Below are 22,008 nucleotides of genomic sequence, written 5' to 3' on the forward strand. Positions count from 1 at the left end.
GAGAATTGGCAGGCCAATTGAGCACAGTGATACCATGGTCAGTAAACCATTTACCAGTGGTTTTGGCACTGTGAGCAGGTGCCAGGTCGTGCTGAAAAATGAAATCTTCATCTCCATAAAGCTTTTCAGCAGATGGAAGCATGAAGTGCTCCAAAATCTCCTGATAGCTAGCTGCATTGACCCTGCCCTTGATAAAACACAGTGGACCAACACCAGCAGCTGACACGGCACCCCAGACCATCACTGACTGTGGGTACTTGACACTGGACTTCTGGCATTTTGGCATTTCCTTCTCCCCAGTCTTCCTCCAGACTCTGGCACCTTGATTTCCGAATGACATGCAGAATTTGATTTCATCCACAAAAAGTACTTTGGACCACTGAGCAACAGTCCAGTGCTGCTTCTCTGTAGCCCAGGTCAGGCGCTTCTGCCGCTGTTTCTGGTTCAAAAGTGGCTTGACCTGGGGAATGCGGCACCTGTAGCCCATTTCCTGCACACGCCTGTGCACGGTGGCTCTGGATGTTTCTACTCCAGACTCAGTCCACTGCTTCCGCAGGTCCCCCAAGGTCTGGAATCGGCCCTTCTCCACAATCTTCCTCAGGGTCCGGTCACCTCTTCTCGTTGTGCTGCGCTTTCTGCCACACTTTTTCCTTCCCACAGACTTCCCACTGAGGTGCCTTGATACAGCACTCTGGGAACAGCCTATTCGTTCAGAAATTTCTTTCTGTGTCTTACCCTCTTGCTTGAGGGTGTCAATAGTGGCCTTCTGGACAGCAGTCAGGTCGGCAGTCTTACCCATGATTGGGGTTTTGAGTGATGAACCAGGCTGGGAGTTTTAAAGACCTCAGGAATCTTTTGCAGGTGTTTAGAGTTAACTCGTTGATTCAGATGATTAGGTTCATAGCTCGTTTAGAGACCCTTTTAATGATATGCTAATTTTGTGAGATAGGAATTTTGGGTTTTCATGAGTTGTATGCCAAAATCATCCGTATTAAGACAATAAAAGACCTGAAATATTTCAGTTAGTGTGCAATGAATCTAAAATATATGAATGTTAAATTTTCATCTTGACATTATGGAAAATAATTAACTTTATCACAATATGCTAATATTTTGAGAAGGACCTGTATATAATGAAGTGGCCAGTGAATATTACCCAGTGCTGTGTGCGTTACTGATTTGATGACATATAAACCACCACATTTACAATCAAACAATGTATTACAGCAGACATCAGTGGCAGTTTTTTGATTTTGGTCATATGAGCAGGTGCCCAAGGGGGCATTAGAAAGGAGACTTTGTTATTGCTTTTATGCAGCCAATAGGGATTAGCACTGCTTGCTACTGAAAATGCTTTGCCTGAAACTGCACTGCATTTATCCCATCCCAGAATCCCAGATGTTTTCCTCTTTGTTGTCATGGGGATGGCAGAAGGAGGAGTTTGCCCAGTGTACAATTCATGCAAGAAGCGCCCCTGACAATCGTTCTCTTCTACATGTGTGGCAGCCATAGATTTTGAGGCTGTGGTTGTAGAGGAACGTATGAATTTTGACCTAACAAGTGACATTTCAGTTGATTTACCTAAAGTATAATGTCCCAGCTAATTGATGGTCTGACTCTTTAACTGATGGTTCATATCCTTTTATTTACAACGGTCATTGAAGGCACCATATGAACTCACCGTAAGAGCTATAAGAAAATTAAAATAAAAAATACAATTAACTTTTCTTTTAGTCTCGCCGAGAGCCTTTCAAAATAAAATGTAAATTACTTTGTCTAAATATAAAGAAATACTGAGCTGACTTCAAGTCATTTTTAGAACACCACTTACACAAAAATAAAAACAACAAATTAAATTATATGTTTGATTACTTTAAAGGTAATTTACACAAAGGATCTGCAACCCTCTGCAAGGTAATCGTAAGAGACTTCTTTTAGTGTTGAATGAAAGTGATGAAAACATTGTGGGAATATGCTTTTGTGGTAACTGTTTTTAATTATAGGCACTAAATTATGTTCCTACAATATTTTTGTTAAACCTAAACAATACTGAAGTATCTGTCTTTTAGTTTGTGTGTTTTATATCCAATGTTTACTTTAATTTAGCAAACTCCCATTTAGGTTTCATTAATAATTCAGAGAAAAGCCAGGAGCGATTGAGTCTGTTTTTTAGCGACAACATTAATCTTCTGCTGAAGGACACATTTAGATGCAAGCGTTCCCTTAACAGGCGTCAGATCTAACAGCCAATACTGGCCTTTGCTGCCAAGAAACCTTGTTTCCTCCCTTTACAGCCTCTAATTAGGACAACGTCGCTGGCTGTCACATATCACTATGAATGACTGCACAACTCATGGCACAATTTTAAGTGTTACAGATTCATCTTATCCTTTTTGCTGACTCAAGTCACTAAACATCTAAATAAATTCAGTTTACCTAGGAAAAATGTTGATGAAACTCAATGTACCATAACTTCTGCTTGAGTGTCTTTTAAAGACAGAACAAAGAATACATTGATTAATATATAAAAAAAAATCTGTGTGGGAAGCAAAGACACAAAGACTTTTCTTTTTATGCATGTTCAACTGATAACCTGATTTTTGTGTGAATCAGACCAGATAGCTTTTTTAATACAAAGGTCCTACAATGGTCTCTTAATGGCATGAAAATTTATTTTTAGGCTTGTAGCCAAAGTTTTCAGTACAGTAAGATTAACCTCTCCTTGAACAAGGTTTGCCACTTGTACAACGTGCCAAAGGCACTGGATTTTTTGCTTGTTCTTTTGAAAATTGTTCTTTAAATCTGCAGGAAGTTCTACCTTTAAAACCCCAATCCTATGGTCCTGCTGGAAATGAAAGAACTGAGCCGACTGCCAATGAGCCCAGAACCCCTCTGCTTTATTTTCAGGCTTCTTTTCCCTCTTTCACAAGGGCAAAATTTATGAGGCCATTACGAGTGTGGATGCAGTGTCAACGTTAACCCACTAATATCTTTATCCAGCTTGGTGAGGAGGAGGAGGAGAAGCAGAAGTCGGGTTGGCGGCTGTGAGACGACACACATGCTGCCTAGAAGACAAACTGCCCCGTTTGAACACACACATTCACACACTTAAATCAGCCTCAGCATCCGAAATACATTAGCTCTTCTCATTGAGGCTGCAAGTAAAGTAATTAATGTGACTATTATTTCTCACTTAAAATTAAATAAGAAAATGTTTAAGGCAGCAGGAAAGTGGAAACTGGTGAGATTCCAAGATAATGAAAATCAATACAGAGATGCTTGTGGCAACACAATCCTGAAATAAATTCAGCCATCTGGGGCAGAGCGCTTATCGTGCTGCTAGTGTAATGGCAGCATTAAAAAAATAAGTCTGGTATTATTGTACTTAATCTCTTATTGTCAGCAAATCCCACAAAATATGAGTGAGAGCAGAGGTTTTAATGCTCTCTTTTCTAAAAAGAAATCTCTACCGATGTCACAAAACACATCTTTTAAAGTAGATGCACTTTATTAGTTACCACTCCTTGCAAAAAATAGATTAATTCTCAGATTTGATTTAACATTTATCATGTTTAGATTAAAAATTTGATACTTCTGAGAACATTGCAGATCTTCCAAATCTCTCTGTAAATATTAGATTTACAGTTCTTGGCACTGAATCCAGTCTCTTTTTTTGCAGCCTTTATCACTTTCGCGCATCATTTTGCTAATTATTTGCTCATTTCCTTTATTTTTCTCCTGCTCTCCTCCTCATGGATCCCCTGAGGCACTAAGTCCTCCCCAATGAGCCCAGTTCTGCTCAGAGTTTTTCCTGATAAAAGGAAGTAAAAAGGCTGTTCTTCCTCACAAATGTCAGTGTAAAGTAAAGGGGGGCTCTGGGGCTGGGATTCTTGCTTTGGATGCAAGATGTCCTGGGTTCAAATTCCAGATGAGATCCATTTTATTACAAGCCCTATTTGGCAAAAGGATTGTAAAAGTCACCTTCAGATTTCTATGGATTTTGTAAACACTTTAAAAGTCATCTCTTTCAGCTTTAACAGTATTTGTGGTGCTTTTAAAAGGGGTTTACAAATCTTTGACAGGGGTACCAAAAATGGGACTCTATATAGTTCCACTTTTACTGAGTATAATTTTGATGGTAGTGTATTTTATATGCCCTGCGATGGACTGGCGACCTGTCCAGGATGTACCCCGCCTCTCGCCCATATTCTGCTGGAGATAGGCACCAGCTCCCCCGCGACCCACTATGGAATAAGCGGTAGAAAATGACTGACTGACTGACTGTATTTTATATAAATAAATCAGGATTTCTACCTGGAGAACCCCTGCAATCACATGCTCATTTCTGTACCAACTGAAATCTCTTACTAAGAGCGCCAGGATCAAAAGTTTGGGTATGTAACAAAGCTGTTAAATCTCACCACTACTGGCAGTTTGTGGTCAACAGAGAACAAAGAATCATTCACAACATTAATTCAGCTGCCCCGAGTTGTGATTGGATCCGGAGCCAAACTCTGTCATTACAAACTCCACAGGCTCTTGTCCTTCTTCATCTGATCCATCTGCTGCAGAGCCCAAACTGCAGGAGGACTGTTATCAAGCTCGCTGGCACCAGCCTGTTTTCCACGCGGCTGTTTAACAGCAACACAGCGGGGGAGACATTATGGCCTCGTGGCAAGGGAGGCTCAATGGCCGTGGCAACATTAGCTCTCATTAAGCTCTGCAACTCATTACAGCGCACCGTGGGGTGATGCTGACCGAGGGACCTGTGGCTCCAGCTGAAGCATGTCATCTCACATTGTGGAGGTGATGATGCATGCCAGTGCACGTCTATTCACTAATGAACCATTAAAGGGACCTACAGCAGCAAAACAAGTGCTTGTGTTATGCAGATAAGGGAGATAGAAGCAATAATGTTTGCCCAATGGACACAACTCTTTCTTTGATAAATCCAGTCACAGTGCCTTAAAAAATATTCATAGCTTTGCATTTTGATTCTTTTTAAATTTGGTCACATTACAACCACAAACTTCAGGGTATTTTATTGGGATTCAGCAACACAAAGTAGTACATAATTGTGAAGGTTTTCAACATTTCAGAATCAGAATCAGAATTAGCTTTATTGCTACATTTGTACAGACAAACAAGATCTTTGACTGCGGTACACTTTGCTCTCAATAATAAAGAATATCTTTTTAAATGTACATGTATACATAATTAACTTTACAATGGAATATAATGTGAGATCAGTCCAAGTATACATGGTGTTGTTCTGGAACTCTGACTGTCAAGTGTCCATCAAGGAGAAACAACCTGGAGCAGACAGTGCTCTGTAGCGCCACCTGAAGGTAAAACAGTTTGTGTGCAGGGTGTGTGGGGTCTGCAGAGATTTTAGCTGCCCTTTTCCTGACCCTAGACCTGTATAAGTCCTGGATGGATGGAAGGTCAGCCCTGATTATTCTCTCTGCAGACCTGATTGTTCATTGCAGTCTGGACCTGTCCTGTTTTGTGGATGAGCCAAACCACACTGAGATGGATGAAGACAAGACAGATTGAATGATGGCAGTGGAGAAGATGACCAGCAGCTCCTGTGGAAGGTTGAACTTCTTGAGTTGCCTCAGGAAATACAGTCTCTGCTGGGCCTTCTTCCAAACATTGTCTATGTGTGAAGACCATATCAGGTCCTCAGAGATGGTGGTTCCTAAGAACCTGAAGTGGTCCACAGTGTTGTTGAGGATGGTGAGGGGGTGTATGGGGATGGTGTTCTCCAAAGGTCCACCATCACCGTCCTGGATCAGTCCAATAAAAGTGGTGTCATCTGCAAACTTCAGGAGTTTCACAGATGGGTCCGCTGAGGTGTAGTCATTTGTGTAGAGGGAGAAGAGGAGTGGGGAGAGAACACACCCCTGGGGGGCGCTGGTGCTGATGGTTCCCCAGCCTCACCTGCTGCCGCCAGTCCTTCAGGAAGCTGGTGATCCACTGACAGGTGGAGTTTGGTACTTTGAGCTGGATGAGATTCTGGTGGAGCATGTCTGGGTCGATGGTGTTAAAGTCCGCAAACAGGATCCTGGTGTACATCCCTGGGTGGTCGAGGTGTTGTCCCATATTGACTGCATAATCTGCTGACCCGTTGGCCCGGTAGGCAAACTGCAGGGGGTCCAGCAGGGGGCCGGTGATGTCCTTCAGATACTTCAACACCAGTCACTCAAAGGATTTTAAGATCACAGATGTCAGGGTGATAGGCCTGTAGTCAATTATTCCTGTGATGGTGGGCTTCTGGGGTACTGGGATGATGGTAAAGCGTTTGAAGCAGGTGGTAACCTCACACAAAAAGAAGCTTTTTTTCAGCTTCTCACTGTAGCTTCTCTTCACTGCTTTGATCATTTTGTTTTTACTACTAATAATGAAAGTGTGGTGTACATATGTATTCATCTCCCTTGATTCAACTATTTTTAGAACCACTGTCTGCTGCTGTTACAGCTGAAAGGTTTGTGTGTCTCTACCAGCTAGAAGATTTTTACAAAGTTGCTTAAACACAGTCTGACTGGATGAAAAGCAGCAGTGAAGTCTTTCTGCTAATTCTTAATTGGATTCAGGTCTGGACTAACAAAACCATCCTAACTCTTGAATATGCTTTCATGTGAACCATTCCAGTGTAGCTCTGACCAGATGTTTAGGGTCTGTGCCCTGCTGGAAGGTGAACCTCCATCCAAGCTTTTTTGCAACCTCTAACAGGCTTTCTTCCAGTATTCCCCTGTATTTAGTTCCATCCATTCCCATAAACTCTGACCAGCTTCCCTGTTCCTGTTTAACAATAGTATCCCTGTAGCATGATGCTGCCGCCATCATGTTTCACAGTGGAAACGATGTGCTCAGGATGATGTGCAGTGTTAGTTTTCCTGCACCCAGTGATTTGCATGTAGCTGTAAAGTTAAATTTTGGTTTAATTTGACCAGACCACTTCCTTCCACATGTTTGAGGTGTCCCCTACATGGCTTATGCAAAACTGAAAATTGTTTAAACAAAGGCTTCTTGCCCCTGTTCTCTTCTTCACAGATTCTCTCACTTGAGCTGCAAACATTTGCAGCTCCTCCAGAGCTTCAATGGACCTATTGTCTGCTTCTCTGATTTATCCTCTTGGCCTGTGTCAACTGAAATCCTGCCCAGTCACTTCAGGTGGACAGCGAGGTCTTGGTAGGTTTGCAGTTGTGCCATACTTTTTCCACTTTCAGAAGATGGATTTGACAGAGCCGAGAGTGAACTGGTTTTTACTAACTAGGCGACTTCTGTAGACAGTGAGTTTCACTTTTTAATAATTGGAGTAAAAGGGACTGAAAAGAAATGTATACATTTTAGTTTTTTGTTTGCTAAAAAATAGAAAATGTATAATTTTCCTTCCTGTTTATAGTTATGTGCTACTTTCGGTTGGTCATTAACATAAAATCCATAACATAATACCCTGAAGTTTGAGGGGAAAATGTGGAAAAAAAAGTGGTGTGAATGCATTTGCAAGGTATTGCAAATTAATTTGTAATTATATTTTTGCAACGACTCCATGTACTCCACAGGCAGAGATTTGGCTTTCAGATTCCTAAATCAGTGAATTATTATTATATTAGTAAAATTCAGCATAAAGTGCAGATAAGTTGAATAATTCTGGGAGAATACAGGAGCAAAGCAACCAGTTTTAGAGTCACATGTCGGAGACTGTGACTGAGCTTCATTCTGATATTTAATTCTTTTGTAAAATCTGTTTAATATCTTTCCCTTCGTATTTTGCTGTTGCTGGATTGTAGTCAAAAGCTAATCTAAAAACATTAAACTTTTCTGTCTTTTCTTGAGTCTACAGATGTAGTCTGTAGATGCACCGCTCATTCGTAAATTGTTTAACCCCAGGGTTAAACAATTTACGAGTTTGATTCCTTTACCCAGTTCACACGTTCAGTCCCCAGTTGTATCATTGAAAGCCTGCATCATGAAACTGCCTAAAGGATTAAAAGCCTCTCATAGAGGTGTAGGTCCTCTGAGCTCCAAACGTATCTGGAGGTTTTCCAGTCAAATGTCTCTGATTTAGGGGGAAACCTGTGTCTGCTGCACAAAAAACAATTGTCTGAGTGTCTGCTGAGAGGAGCAGCCGTTTAATCTGTGTGTGCATATAGTTGGTGCTTTATCATGCCACAGAGAGTAAATAAGTGGACTTCACCACAATGGTTTTCCTTTGCACGGGCCAAACAAATGCGGATTAGCAGAAAACCAATTCAGAGCAGATTCAGACAACAAAAAATAAGATTTTTGCACGAAGTGAACCTCTGGGGGATTTATGTGTGCCCCTCCCTTGAATACATCCCCCTGGGAAGAAATACATTTTATGCAACCAAAGCTTAATTTTGTTGGTGGAAAAGATATCATCGCAGCTCTTTGGATCGGCCATTGTCTGTTTAGCTTTTATCTCTGTGTAACTGCATTAACAAGGGGCCAGACCTTGCCTGTCCCACCCAGGAACCCACACAGCTACAAAGAAGAAGACGCAGCATCATCAAGAGTCGGGCAATATGGCTAGAGATCAGAGGGCTTCAATGTACAAGAAATCAAAACTAGCACAAACTCTGAAGTTTTACATAGCTGCTAGTCAGGATACGATTTTGCAAAACAAACAAATACATAAATAAAACTAATGGCTTTAACTCAGGTCTGCACTATTCTCCAAATGAATTTCCTTTCCAGAAAATAGCAGGTTGCCATTTTTCTGACCAAAAGTGCAACATTAAAGTGTAAAAATCATTCCTCAGGTGTAACATATCCATTAGAGGGCGGATTTGTTAATGCAACACAGCTCTGTCTGTAATGGATGATTACACTCTTCAAAGCAGTAAGTCAACAAGTCAAAGTCAGCTAAAAACTTGCTGTGGTAACTATGCACAGAACATCAACCAGGCTGCCTTGTGCTCATCCTGGAGGTTTGAAAGTATGTCACAAACACTTAAGGGCCTAAAACAATAAAGCAGACTGCAGAGGTTAAATATGGCTGCGAGCAGATTGTGCTGATCCAGTTTGCTTGGGATTCTTCTCATAAGATGTTTAGATTAGGTGTTCTGATTTTAACTATGATAAATGAGCTAACAGGGGCAGACCAATCTATTCAAAAATATCCAACTTTTATGAGTTTCAGGTGTATTTCAATAAATTCAAATATCTTCTAAAAGTCTTTTTTAGTAATTGAATTCAAAACGTTTATCTCATATTCTATATTGAATCATCATTACACAAAGAGTGTTTATTTCCGTTCAATTTGGCGATTATAGCTTCCAATACCAAAAATCAGTTTCTCTGAAAATTTGAATAGCACATAAGCCCAATAAAAAATATTTTTGATACAGAAATGTTGTGATCTAGCCTAATCCACTCCATCCTTATTTATAAAACACTTATAACAAACACAAAGGCCAACGTGCTGTAGAGAAAAAAGCAAAATATAGATAACACCAGTAGAACCAATCACATTTTACATTAATGAAATAGAAAAATACATGGACATAAATACGAGATAAAAAATAACATAAGATCAACATAAAACCAACTCTAACATGGGGAAGAGTGTTGACTTGACAGCCTCCATAAGGAGAAAGATCCACAAAAGTTCATTGCAACAAAGACAGCTGTTGGCAGGCCACTGTATCCAAACATAGTAACGGAAAATTGAGTGGTAGGAAAAAGCATGCTAGAAAAATTTAATAGATACCCACAGCCTTAAGGGGATTATGAAGTAAAGCCTATTCAAGAATTTTTCCAAAAGGTGACCTTTGGTAATGATTTTGTGCGGCCCTTGGCTGCAGTTTAAGAATAGCACAGATTCAGCCCTCCACCACAGCCCATTGGTGCAGATTTTCACTGACAAATTAAAATTTGCTTTAAGTGGAAACTTTAGGTGCAATGTAAGAATGAGTCACTGTTTCGTTTAAACATCAAGATTGTTTATGTTAGAGAAAACACAAACAGTATCTACAGGACAGTTCAATAACAATACAGCAACTTGCTTTTCAATTGGTTTATTTTGTTTACTTGGAACGTGTGACTGCAAAGGTCTGACCGCGTCTTCCAGAGTCAGAGGGCCCCATCTGGGCCCCTGTAAAAACTGTGAATAGACAATAACTGTTAACTTTACCTTTTAGCATTTCAATAGGTGATCCGTTTAACTGCAATAACATAAAAGCAAACTGTTTTATGGAGCTGAAATATGAAAGTTCATTGTTTCCTTGTAAATACCTCAACCATTTTCCATGTCCCAGCAGGTGTGCACACATGAAAACATTCCCTGGAGCTTTATTTAGTTGTTCTGGGATGGTACAATAACAGGAAATGGATTTTTTTGGGGGGGGATTGGTGCAAGATGTTGTTTTATATGTTGATTTTCAGATAATAATAGGCATGCAATTTAAATATTTTTATTGTAAATGTATTGTTTGCTCTTTATTTAATGTAACCATTGTTTGATTACTTTCCATCTTCATTTGTAGCAGCTGTTTGGCCCCTAGTAATGGTTTATTCCAGATTAGATCAATTTCTGTCATCCATTGTCCATGTGGTTTTTTTGTTTGGTTGAACACTGCTGGCCTGAAAATAAAGCTTCCACTAATGCCGTTTTGGTCGTGTGTTCATTGCTCCCGTTTGGGTCCCACCTTCATGGCTGCTCGACCAGCATGACAAGCATGTAATATACAACTCAGGTATTACGCTTCCATTAATCATGCTGTTTGCTTTTATTTTAATGTTAACATTTTCAACTTTTACTTAAAACAGACTTGGACAAACCTATTCAATAAACCTTACTACATATAACAAGCATTTTCAAAGGGAGTGACCCATATCACATTCTTGCTGCTGAGATTGGATTTAAAAATGTTCTAGACCGGGGCCTGGCGCTGGTGGTGTAGGGGTTGGGGCGCAACCACATGCAGAGGCTATAGTCCTCGAAGCGGCCATCCCGGGTTCGAATCCCGGACCCGGGGACCTTTGCCGAATGTCTCCCCCTCTCTTTCCTGTCTGCCTACTATCAAAAAAATAAAGGCCTCTAGTGCCGAAAAAATTCTTTAAAGAAAAATGTTCTAGACCAAGAAAATAGAAACCTATTGGCCCCGAATTGTTCTTAAAATTTTTTTTAAAAAAGCTTTCTTTAAATAATTATGCAAGATTTCTTATGTTTCACTTGATTTACAGATATTTCTTTTCTACAAGAATCAGACAGTTGTTCTTTAAAATATTCCGCGTAATTTATCTTAAAGCAGGTAGTGTCAGATGAAGTTTGGACACCACTGTTATAATCTAAGCAGTACTGCAGATGAGGACTACTAGACCCAACAAGATGAGCAGAAGGCTGACATCAGAACAAGAGTTTCCTGAACATGTTAGCAGAACCACAGGCGGATCCCCTCCATGCCATGCTGCATTGAGGCAGTAATTCTGCAAAGGATCCTGGACCAAGTACTGAGAGCATTTACTGTACAGAACGTTTTGAGTACAACAAATCTGTAAAAAAAAAAAGTGTTTTCAGTAATATTTAATTTTCTGAATTGTGGGTTTTCATTAAATACTTTTATATAATAATTTACCGAGACGCACCTATATGTGATGTACCGTGTCGTCCTTTTGTTACCATTCCAAGAAGAAAACAAACATTTATAAAACAAATGTAAAACTAAATATATTAAATCAGTCACTTCAGTCGTTGTAGCCATAGAGATCTGCGCTGCAGTCTTTAGTTTTATTTACAAATTGCAAAGCGCCATCTGGTGGCCACTATTATACTCCAACATTTAAAAGCATAAGTGATGAAGATAACCCATATTTCAGGAACGCAGTTTCATGAAGAATGTTTCTTCAAGCAGCATGAAAGATGATCAATGAAAACTTTTTAAAATACAACAAAACAAACAATTTTTTTAATAAATACTTGAATTCTTAAGTAGACGGAGTTTCTATTTTCTCCTTTGAAGTATTAATATTGACAAAATAAGCCATTAGGAGGAGTTCCTGTAGAAGGACAACATGTCGTCTAAACTCTGTGGAGCACCTCCAGAAGGCCGTGGAGCCTGGCTTTCATCTCCTGGAGGAGGAGGCTCCTGAGGTGCATGCTGGGGCGGGTACTGGTACCGTGGGAGGAATGGAGGAAAGGAATGTGGTGGTCCTGCAAACTGAAAGGGAGGAGGGGGAAATGGGGGATGGAAAGGAGGAGGCATTGAAAACCGGGGAATAAAGGGTGGAGCTGAAAGTGAGGAGCTCCCTGCAGGTGAGGGTTGTGGAGACTGAGAGGATGCTTGGGGGTTATCCTTCTGAGGCTTAGGAGGTGAAAACACAGCTGGAGCTTCTGGTTTGGTCTCATCCTCAGAAACCGCTTCTGGATATTTAGTTGATTTAAAGAACATGTTTGATTTATTCTGCTGATTTTTAGTCTTTCTTGGTTTTGGTCTTCTGTCTTCAGCAAAGTACGCAGAGGGAGGAGCAAACTCAGAATCTCGCTCCTCTCTACATCGAGTTTTCCATTCGCTAAACATGAATTCTGGAAAAACAAAAACAAGCAGACAAGAAGTGTTAACTTCAGAAAATTAACATGTCTTTGAACTTTACAGCATTGCTAATGAAAAAAAAAATACTACTAAAATCAAAGTTTATTTTAAGAGACCAAAACAAAGGAAAGTGATGCATGATTTTTTCAAAATCTTTTTCCAACTAAAAATTAGGTGAGTTTCAAAGGAGACTGCTTGCACTGAATTTCATTTAAGAGTACCAAAGTGAAGGAGGGTGAACACAAATACACTAAGATTTTTCATTTTTAACCAAGTTTGCTTCGTCTTCCATCCACTTCTCACTTATGTAACACGTTGTGCTCGTCTACCACATACAATCCCAGTCAAAAGTTATGTTAAGAAAACCTTTATTCTGTTAAATTATTAGCCATGGGCATCTCAACACAGCGTGTGCTTCCACAAATTAAGCTGTCATTGCAGAACCAGAGTGATAATGACCATCGGTGAGTAACGGGTGTGTGCATACACACTTAGCTCTGCAGCCACCTTTACTTATATCCTCTTCAGCAGTGGATCAACACCCAAACCCTTACATAATAAGTAAGGGTAATAGAAGACATATTAGCCCCAGCTTGCTACTAAAAGGCTAAAAAAACCATAACCCCTTCGTTTTATTTCCCCCCCAATCAGCCATTCAGATCTGCAGGGGGACTTTAAATCACACAATAGTGGGAAAATCCAAACTCTTTGTTCTTGCTTTTTCTTTTCTAACTGCATCCAAATAGTTCACTAAAAATCTGAAAAACTTTCAATGTGTTGTCCAAAGTTTATTTTTTGATACTGTTTAAATCAGTTCTACTTTAAAATCTGGACTGAATTATCCAACATTAAATAGAGATTTTTAAAACCAGAAACAGATCCAGTTTGAAACTCTGATCTAAGATGCCAAAAAAAGTGAAATCAGCCTTTTAAATAATAGTTTCTGGGAGTTAATCTGTGGTTTCTCTTATTCGGTAACTAACCAAACTGATCACCAAGTTGGATCCAAAAAAATCAAGATGGGAAGCAGTACTTTAAAGATAAAAATAAATACTAAATCAATGGAAGATGAACTTTAATCTTTAGAAATTAAGATTTTTAAAATAGATCTTTTAAATAACATAGTAAGGAAACTCAAACAAATTCTATACTTTTTCAGACTCGGTATGAATCTTGTAACATTCTGGTTTTTGAAACTTGGGAGGAAGCCAGAACACCATGAAGAACGGTCTTCCTCCTGCAGGGTGCTAACAACCTCTCTGCATCCTCAAAACAAACCACAACAAGTTGTCAACAGAAAAGATTCCTGCCATAAACACGAGCTATGACTGAAACATTTGACTCGCTGTTGCTTCTCCCTTCATGTGTTTAAGACCAAGTACATCCATCTATTTCAGAAATGGTTTAAAAACAGAGATGTCTTCTAAAGCCTTCAGAAGATTATTGTACCTGCTTTACCCAAAGAAATGTTAGATTCTCATGAAAACTTTGTAAATTGTGTTCATTTACCCGTTGTACAGCTTGCTATTGTCATATTTATGATTTCACAAGGTAAACGTTTTATTACAGAATTGAAATAATGGGGTTTACCTTTGCCTCTGTCCCATTCTCTGACATGAGGGACCCCAGGTTTGGTGTCCCTCCTCTCCTGAATCTCCACTTCCACCTTCTTCAGAGTGCTGACCTCTGGTGGAACGTCTGACTGAGGGAAAGGTCCCACCGTTTCACCCTCCTCTTCTTCCCCTGAAACAGTCAATAACAATCCTTCACTTTCATGTCTATTAGTCAAAAACAGCAGCATCGATGTTATGTCTTGAAGATAAAACTTATCTATTTCTATTTTGTTGTAAAATATGTAAAAGTTCACATTAGTGGATGTAGGTGCTAACCTCGATTTTCTTCATCTTTCTCCTCTTCTTCAGTGCCGTCCAGCTTCGTCTTCTTCATCTTCCTCTGCCTCACCTTGGCCAGTCGAGCCTGCAGGATGGCTTGCCTCTTCTCTTTGAGTCGTTCTCTTTTAGTCCGTTGATCTGTTGTCTGAAGGAGGGAAAGAAGATCCAACATGGAGCAGATTAGTCATCAGGCTGCAAGAAGCTCACATTGTAGAAAAAAATACAAAGAGGTTTTGGTTAAAGGTTGGAGTGCACAATGATCTTAACAAATGCTCAGTATATTGGGTCTGTTTCCATATCATTAACCTTTGTATGTTGTACTTCCAATAATCAGATTAAATAACTTGATATCCCTATATATATATATATATATATATATATATATATATATATATTGTCAAATACAGTGTTGATCCCATCATGAAGTCCCTCATGTGTATTTTTATTACCTCTTTTTGCTTCTTTGCAGTTAGAAGTATCATTTGTGTTTTGTTTTCACCTAAACATGAAATGTAACCTTTCTATACCTCTTACACAATTAACCCACCTGGTCTCTGAGCATGTCCAGAGTTTCTCTTTGCTTTTGGCGCTGCTCTTTATCCTGGGAAAAAGCAAAGTAGCCCACACCAAGTTCTCGTGCCTCTTTGATTGTTGAAAGAAAAAAACGTTAATACCATTTCACATACAAGGAAACCGAACTTCAAACCTTAGTGGTAATTTTATTGTCCCAAATGGGAAACTAATTTGCTATATGTTCAATGCAAAGTGTGATACTGCAATCAACAATGATTATGGTTTTATGTTGCCAAGCATGACTTTAGCAGCAGGTTAAAAGACATTGTGTCTTGTGGTCTTCACTGCCGGCACTTTATACTGAAGGCATCAGGGAAGAAGCTGAGGATGGTCTGAACACAAAATGGCGGAGGTTGTCTTCCTCCTGTTTTAAAAGTCTTCAGGCTGGACCTGAATCCTCCAAGTCTGGTCTTTTGGTTTTGCAGAGTTCTGATAGGCTGCTGACCTTGTGCTCTAATGTCCTCGTAGTGGATCGGTCCAACCGGCTTCTTCATGGCCTCCTCTTCCTCCCTCTCCCATTCCTGCCTCTGCAGCTCTCGACGCATGTCCTCTGATAGTAGAGTCTTATCATTTGATAATAGTCTATGGAGAACATCAGAAGGTATAATGCCATATTAGCAACAATATCTATATCACGGCATCAAGGTATAATAGGCAACATAGATTATATGAAACAATAGATTTAAATAATAAAACACAGAATGACCACGCTATAAAAAATGTATATATAAAATTTTATATTGTGGTACCTTCTTAAAAACACTTTTGACTCAGTTTAATCAAAGGAGCAAACTAAAATATGCTTCACTGATCTTCCCAAATCTTCTGTAAGAAACAAACATCTGCAAACCTAAAATGTCCAACATGTCACCTTCTAAAAACTGTTTGATCATTTTTTGTTCAACAACCAGTCTCTACTTCTTCTTGTCTTTATAGAGTTGCTGATCTGCCTCCTCTGTCACAACCCGACACTCTGCATATTCTTCTTAACTACATCTATAGACCTTCTCTGTGGTCTTCCTCTTCCTCCAACCTGGCAGCTTCTTTGATTACCTATACCCACCATCCCTTCCCCGCATGTCTGAAAAATCTCAGCCAAACTGCTTTAATTTTATCCCCAAACTGCTCAATCTGAGCTGTTCCATTTTTAGGAAAAAAAAATGCCAAAGGCTTATTTAAATAATTACCCTTTTCCATTTAGATCCTGGTCCATTTTCATGAAATTTGGCAGATCTTTCTTCATGCATCTTCGAGATCGTCCCAAAGCATCCACATAATCCACCCTACAAATAGAAAAACTGATTTTTCACTGTTTCTTTTTGCATTACCTATAAGGTTATGGTTCAAGGTTGGCCTTGAAACCGTTAAAGATGTGATGCAAAGGTAAGTCACTAGGACTTTTCTCTACTCATTTTTTGGCAACATATAAAACATGAACCCCATTAATGATGCAGTTTGGAAAGTTAACGCTTCCCCAAAGATAGAAAAACACATATTACCATTCCTCATCTGGATTCTGGGGAGGAGGGACGGGTGACAAACTATCTTTTTCCTCATCCTCCTTGTCCATTTCCTTCTGCGCAAGTGTTTCTCGCTTCTTGTCAATTATCTTTTGGGTAAAGTCAACGAGGTACAGTCCCTCTGTCTCTTCATCTGACAATCAACAGGACACTGCAACTTATTTTACATGTACAGTGCCTTGCAAAATATCCCACAAATATTAATGTATGTTTTGTGGATTTTATGTGACAAATACACACAAACCTGTCTATAAATATGAAGTGGAATAAAAATGAACATGTTTTACAAAATAAAAATCTGAAAAGCAAGGCAGATTGCCTTCAGACATCACTTAATAAGATGTCAGAATACGGTTTAATCCCACATTTGACAAAGGAAAGAGTATGTCATGAGAGAGGCCCATGTTAACTCTGGAGGAGCTGCAGAAATCCACACCTCAAGTGGGAGAATCTATTCACGAAAGAAAGAAAGAAAGAAAGAAAGAAAATGGATAATGAGTATTTTATCAGGACAATGTGAAGCATCACCTGGGAAGTCTCCCTTTGTCATCTGCTCATAGAGTTTGGCCTTCTCCTCCAGTTTGCGCCTGAGATGAATCAGAAATGAGACGTCAGAGTTCATGTCCCCGTGTAAACATTAAAAATGTCTGTGTCATTAAAAGGTGAACCTACCTGGCTGTATTCAGATTGACCTGTTCCTCTGCCAGCTGCTCTGCATCCTTAGCAGCTCTCGACGAAACACCAGCGTTCTGTTTACTCCAGATGTTAGGTTTCTGAACGTGTTAAATCAAGAGCACAGAGGTACACAGTTTTGGATCATCAGAAAACTCGTTCATAATCTTTCCGAGGATAACCTGAAATACCTTAGAGGGGAATTTTGTTTTGAGTCCAGCTTCAGCATTTTCCTGTCCGAGTTTCTCTCGTTTGAACTGTTCCTGCTTTCTGAAAAGTTCAGCTTTAAGGTCCACTAGCTGCAGGAAAAAAACAGGAAATGTAGATTTTTAACTGAACATTATTCATATTTTAAAAAGTGTGCAGCATTGCTATAGTTAGCATTAGCAGGGCTCTAGCCAATGCAAATTGTTTTGATAATTTTTTTTTAAATGGCAAACTTTAACATAAAAACCTAAATGACTAACTTTTAAACGTTGATATAGATTAACCTACCGATGACGCTGCTACTTCCAGAAGTTTCTTCTTTTTCTCCATAATACCTATTTGATGTTTTATCTACGGAGAAGCTACAATTCCCTTAGCCGTCTAACGTCTTCTTCGTGGCCGATGTTTTTCTCACTGGAAACATGCTACATGGGCGCCTTCTAGTGGCCGTTTCTTGTACTTACACCTTCTCTTCTTCAGTGGAGAACCTCTCAAATGTGTTCAAATCTTAATATTAGGAAGCCTTTTGTAGTTTATATGCAATCAGGAGTTAGTAATATATTTCTACGTAAAATCTGACTTCAGGAAATTAAACAAATGGGCGAAATGGTGATAACTTGTTAAGGTTTAGCAACTAAAACCATTTACACCCACCATAAAATGCTGCAAAAATATTTTTTAAATTATTTTTTTAATAAATTGAATAAAAACAGCAAGACTGAAAACATGTTGAAATATCTCCAAACAGAATCGTAATGTAAAGTAAGAGTTACTGAGAAACTGAGGAAATTAGTTAGTGTGACAACAAAGTAACATAAAAGATTATCATAATTTTACAAATTGCTTTTCGCAACATACCGGGAGACATTTTGGACCATCCGAAAAATGCTGACTTAACACATGTAGGCAGTGGCGTGCACAAACATTTTAGGGGGCAGGTGCTCAAGTGGAAAAAAAGGGCACCTTGTGCGGCACATGGAGCTGTCGGTTGCCTTTGTAGTGTGAGATTTATTACAGGCACAGCATGAAAATAATTTATATTTATTACTAAGCACCCCCAAAACAAACAGTCCTGTGGGTTGAAGGGAAATGACCACCCAGGTAAAAAAAACTCAAAACAAGAATGCATTTGACAAAATTCTTAAGATTAATAAGGCAACAAAATTATCATAGACTGATTTAAAGTTAGATTACTGATTCACAACCTGAACTTCCTGATTCAGATTTGAAACTTATGTTATCCTTCATTTTTTTTCTTTTTACACACTGAGCACAACGTGTTTGTCTTGACTATATCATTCTGTACTTTTATCACTAAATGTCTTCTGCACCAAATAACCTTATGTTGTAGCAAAGCAGGTTACACTGCCAAATTTACCAGATAGGTCACACTAAATGAGTTACCTTCAGTAACCAGTGACCATTCTACAGCGTAAATCAACTATACCCAGAAAATGAGTTATAAAATCTTTATACTCAATATGAAACCAACATCAGAGAATATGATCATAAGAAGAATCATCTATACTTTTGCATGTAGCCAGTGTGATATATGACAGAAATTATTCTTAGAGAATAAAAATGAATGAGATTACAAGTCCTGAGAACTGATAAGATGTCTGTTGTTTAGAAATTAAAATACTCTGATCACATCATCATTTTAACACACAGAAGTAGAAAATACAACTTAGCTTACATGCCCCACATTTACTGAACTTCGTTCGTTCGTTCGTTCGTCGTCTTCCGCTTATCCAGGACCGGGTCGCGGGGGCAGCAGACTCAGCAGAGACGCCCAGACATCCCTCTCTCCAGACACCTTGTCCAGCTCCTCCAGGGGGAGCCCAAGGCGTTCCCAGGCCAGCCGAGAGACATAGTCCCTCCAGCGTGTCCTGGGCCGTCCCCTGGGCCTCCTCCCGGTGGGACGTGCCTGGAACACCTCCCGAGGAAGGCGTCCAGGAGGCATCCGGTATAGATGCCCGAGCCACCTCAACTGGCTCCTCTCAATGTGGAGGAGCAGCGGCTCTACTCCGAGCTCCTCCCGGATGGCCGAGCTCCTCACCCTATCTCTAAGGGAGTGCCCGGCCACCCTACGGAGGAAGCTCATTTCAGCTGCTTGTATCCGTGATCTCGTTCTTTCGGTCATGACCCAAAGTTCATGGCCATAGGTTAGGGTAGAAACGTAGACCGACCAGTAAATTGAGAGCTTTGCTTTTCGGCTCAGCTCTCTCTTCACCACAATGGACCGGCACAGCGCCCCCATTACTGTGGCAGCTGCACCGATCCGTCTGTCGATCTCCCGCTCCATTCTTCCCTCACTCGTGAACAAGACCCCGAGATACTTAAACTCCTCCACTTGAGGCAGGAACTCCCCTCCAACCTGAAGAGGACAAGCCACCATTTTCCGGTCGAGTACCATGGCCTCGGACTTGGAGGAGCTGATCCTCATCCCAGCCGCTTCACACTCGGCTGCGAACCGCCACAGCGCATGCTGTAGGTCTTGGCTAGAGGGGGCCAGCAGGACCACGTCATCCGCAAAAAGAAGAGACGAAATCCACTGGTCCCCAAACCAGACCCCCTCCGGCCCTTGGCTGCGTCTAGAAATCCTGTCCATAAAAGTTATGAACAGGACCGGCAACAAAGGGCAGCCCTGCCGGAGTCCAACATGCACTGGGAACAGGTCCGACTTAGTGCCGGCAATGCGGACCAAACTCCTGCTCCGCTCGTACAGGGACCGGATGGCCCCTAATAAAGGACCCCCGATTCCATACTCCTGGAGCACCCCCCACAGGGCATCACGAGGGACACAGTCGAATGCCTTCTCCAGGTCCACAAAACACATGTGAATCGGTTGGGCAAACTCCCATGAACCCTCGAGCACCCTGTAGAGGGTATAGAGCTGGTCCAGTGTTCCACGGCTGGGACGAAAACCACACTATTCCTCCTGAAGCCGAGGTTCGACTATCGGTCGGACTCTCCTCTCCAATACCCTGGCGTAGGCCTTACCAGGGAGGCTGAGGAGTGTGATCCCCCTGTAGTTGGAACACACCCTCCGGTTCCCCTTCTTATAAAGGGGGACCACCACCCCAGTCTGCCAGTCCAGAGGCACTGTCCCCGACCGCCACGCAATGTTGAAGAGGCGTGTCAACCATGACAGCCCTACAACATCCAGACACTTGAGGTACTCAGGGCGGATCTCATCCACCCCCGAAGCTTTGCCACCGCGGAGCTTTTTAACCACCTCGGTGACTTCAGCCTGGGTGATGAAAGAGTCCAACCCCGAGTCCCCAGCCTCTGTTTCCACCACGGAATGCGTGATGGCAGGATTGAGGAGATCCTCGAAGTACTCCTTCCACCGCCCGATAATGTCCTCAGTCGAGGTCAGCAGTCTCCCGCCCCCACTATAAACAGTGTTGGCAAAGCACTGCTTCCCCCTCCTGAGGCGCCGGACGGTTTGCCAGAATTGCTTCGAGGCCAACCGGTAGTCCTTCTCCATGGCCTCACCGAACTCTTCCCAGGCCCGAGTTTTTGCCTCTGCCACAGCCCGGGCCGCAGCACGCTTGGCCTCACGGTACCCGTCAGCCGCCTCAGGAGTCCCACAAGCCAACCACAGCCGATAGGACTCCTTCTTCAGCTTAACTGCATCCCTTACTGCCGGTGTCCACCACCGGGTTCTGGGATTGCCGCCACGACAGGCACCGCAGACCTTACGGCCGCAGCTATGGGCAGCAGCATCGACAATAGATGCAGAGAACATGGTCCACTCAGACTCTATGTCTCCAACATCCCCCGGGATCTGGTCGAAGCTCTCCCGGAGGTGGGAGTTGAATACATCCCTGGCCGAGGGCTCCGCCAGGCGTTCCCAGCAGACCCTCACTATGCGTTTGGGCCTGCCGAGTCTGTCCGGCTTTCTCCTCCTCCAGTGGATCCAACTCACCACCAGGTGATGATCAGTGGACAGCTCAGCCCTTCTCTTCACCCGAGTATCCAAAACATGCGGCCGAAGGTCTGATGATACGACAACAAAGTCGATCATCGACCTCCTGCCTAGGGTGTCCTGGTGCCAAGTGCACTGATGGACACCCTTATGTTTGAACATGGTGTTCGTTATGGACAATCCGTGACTAGCACAGAAGTCCAATAACAAAACACCACTCGGATTCAGATCGGGGAGGCCATTCCTCCCGATCACGCCTCTCCAGGTGTCACTGTCGTTCCCCACGTGGGCGTTGAAGTCCCCTAGCAGAATAATGGAGTTACCGGGAGGGGCACTATCCAGCACCCCCGACAGGGACGCCAAGAAGGCAGGGTACTCTGCACTACCACTCGGCCCGTAGGCTGAAATGATAGTCAGAGACCTCTCCCCAACCCGAAGGCGCAGGGATACAACCCTCTCATCCACTGGGGTAAACCCCAACACGAGACGGCTGAGCTGGGGGGCAACAAGCAAACCCACACCAGCCCGCCGCCTCTCCCCGTGGGCCACTCCAGAGTAGAAGAGAGTCCAAACCCTCTCAAGGAGATGGGTTCCAGAGCCCACGCTGTGCGTGGAGGCGAGCCCGACTATTTTTAGTTGATATCTCTCGA

General features: G+C 41.7%; 1 protein-coding gene across 1 annotated transcript; it reads right to left on the reverse strand.

The window, feature by feature from the left end:
- Positions 1 to 11,722: 11,722 nt before the first annotated feature.
- Positions 11,723 to 17,854, reverse strand: ccdc174 (coiled-coil domain containing 174). The gene is made up of 11 exons (XM_047346660.1): positions 17,713 to 17,854; positions 17,409 to 17,516; positions 17,218 to 17,318; positions 17,074 to 17,132; positions 16,525 to 16,678; positions 16,213 to 16,308; positions 15,471 to 15,607; positions 15,000 to 15,094; positions 14,450 to 14,597; positions 14,151 to 14,303; positions 11,723 to 12,553 (listed from the first exon to the last, which is right to left on the reverse strand). The coding sequence occupies exons 1-11, from the start codon at positions 17,752 to 17,754 to the stop codon at positions 12,015 to 12,017; spliced, it is 1,632 nt and encodes a 543-aa protein (XP_047202616.1). The 5' UTR covers positions 17,755 to 17,854; the 3' UTR covers positions 11,723 to 12,014.
- Between the last annotated feature and the right edge of the window lie 4,154 nt (positions 17,855 to 22,008).

The sequence above is a fragment of the Girardinichthys multiradiatus genome, chromosome 20, assembly GCF_021462225.1.
Source record: "Girardinichthys multiradiatus isolate DD_20200921_A chromosome 20, DD_fGirMul_XY1, whole genome shotgun sequence".
In the NCBI taxonomy this organism is placed as follows: Eukaryota; Metazoa; Chordata; class Actinopteri; order Cyprinodontiformes; family Goodeidae; genus Girardinichthys; species Girardinichthys multiradiatus.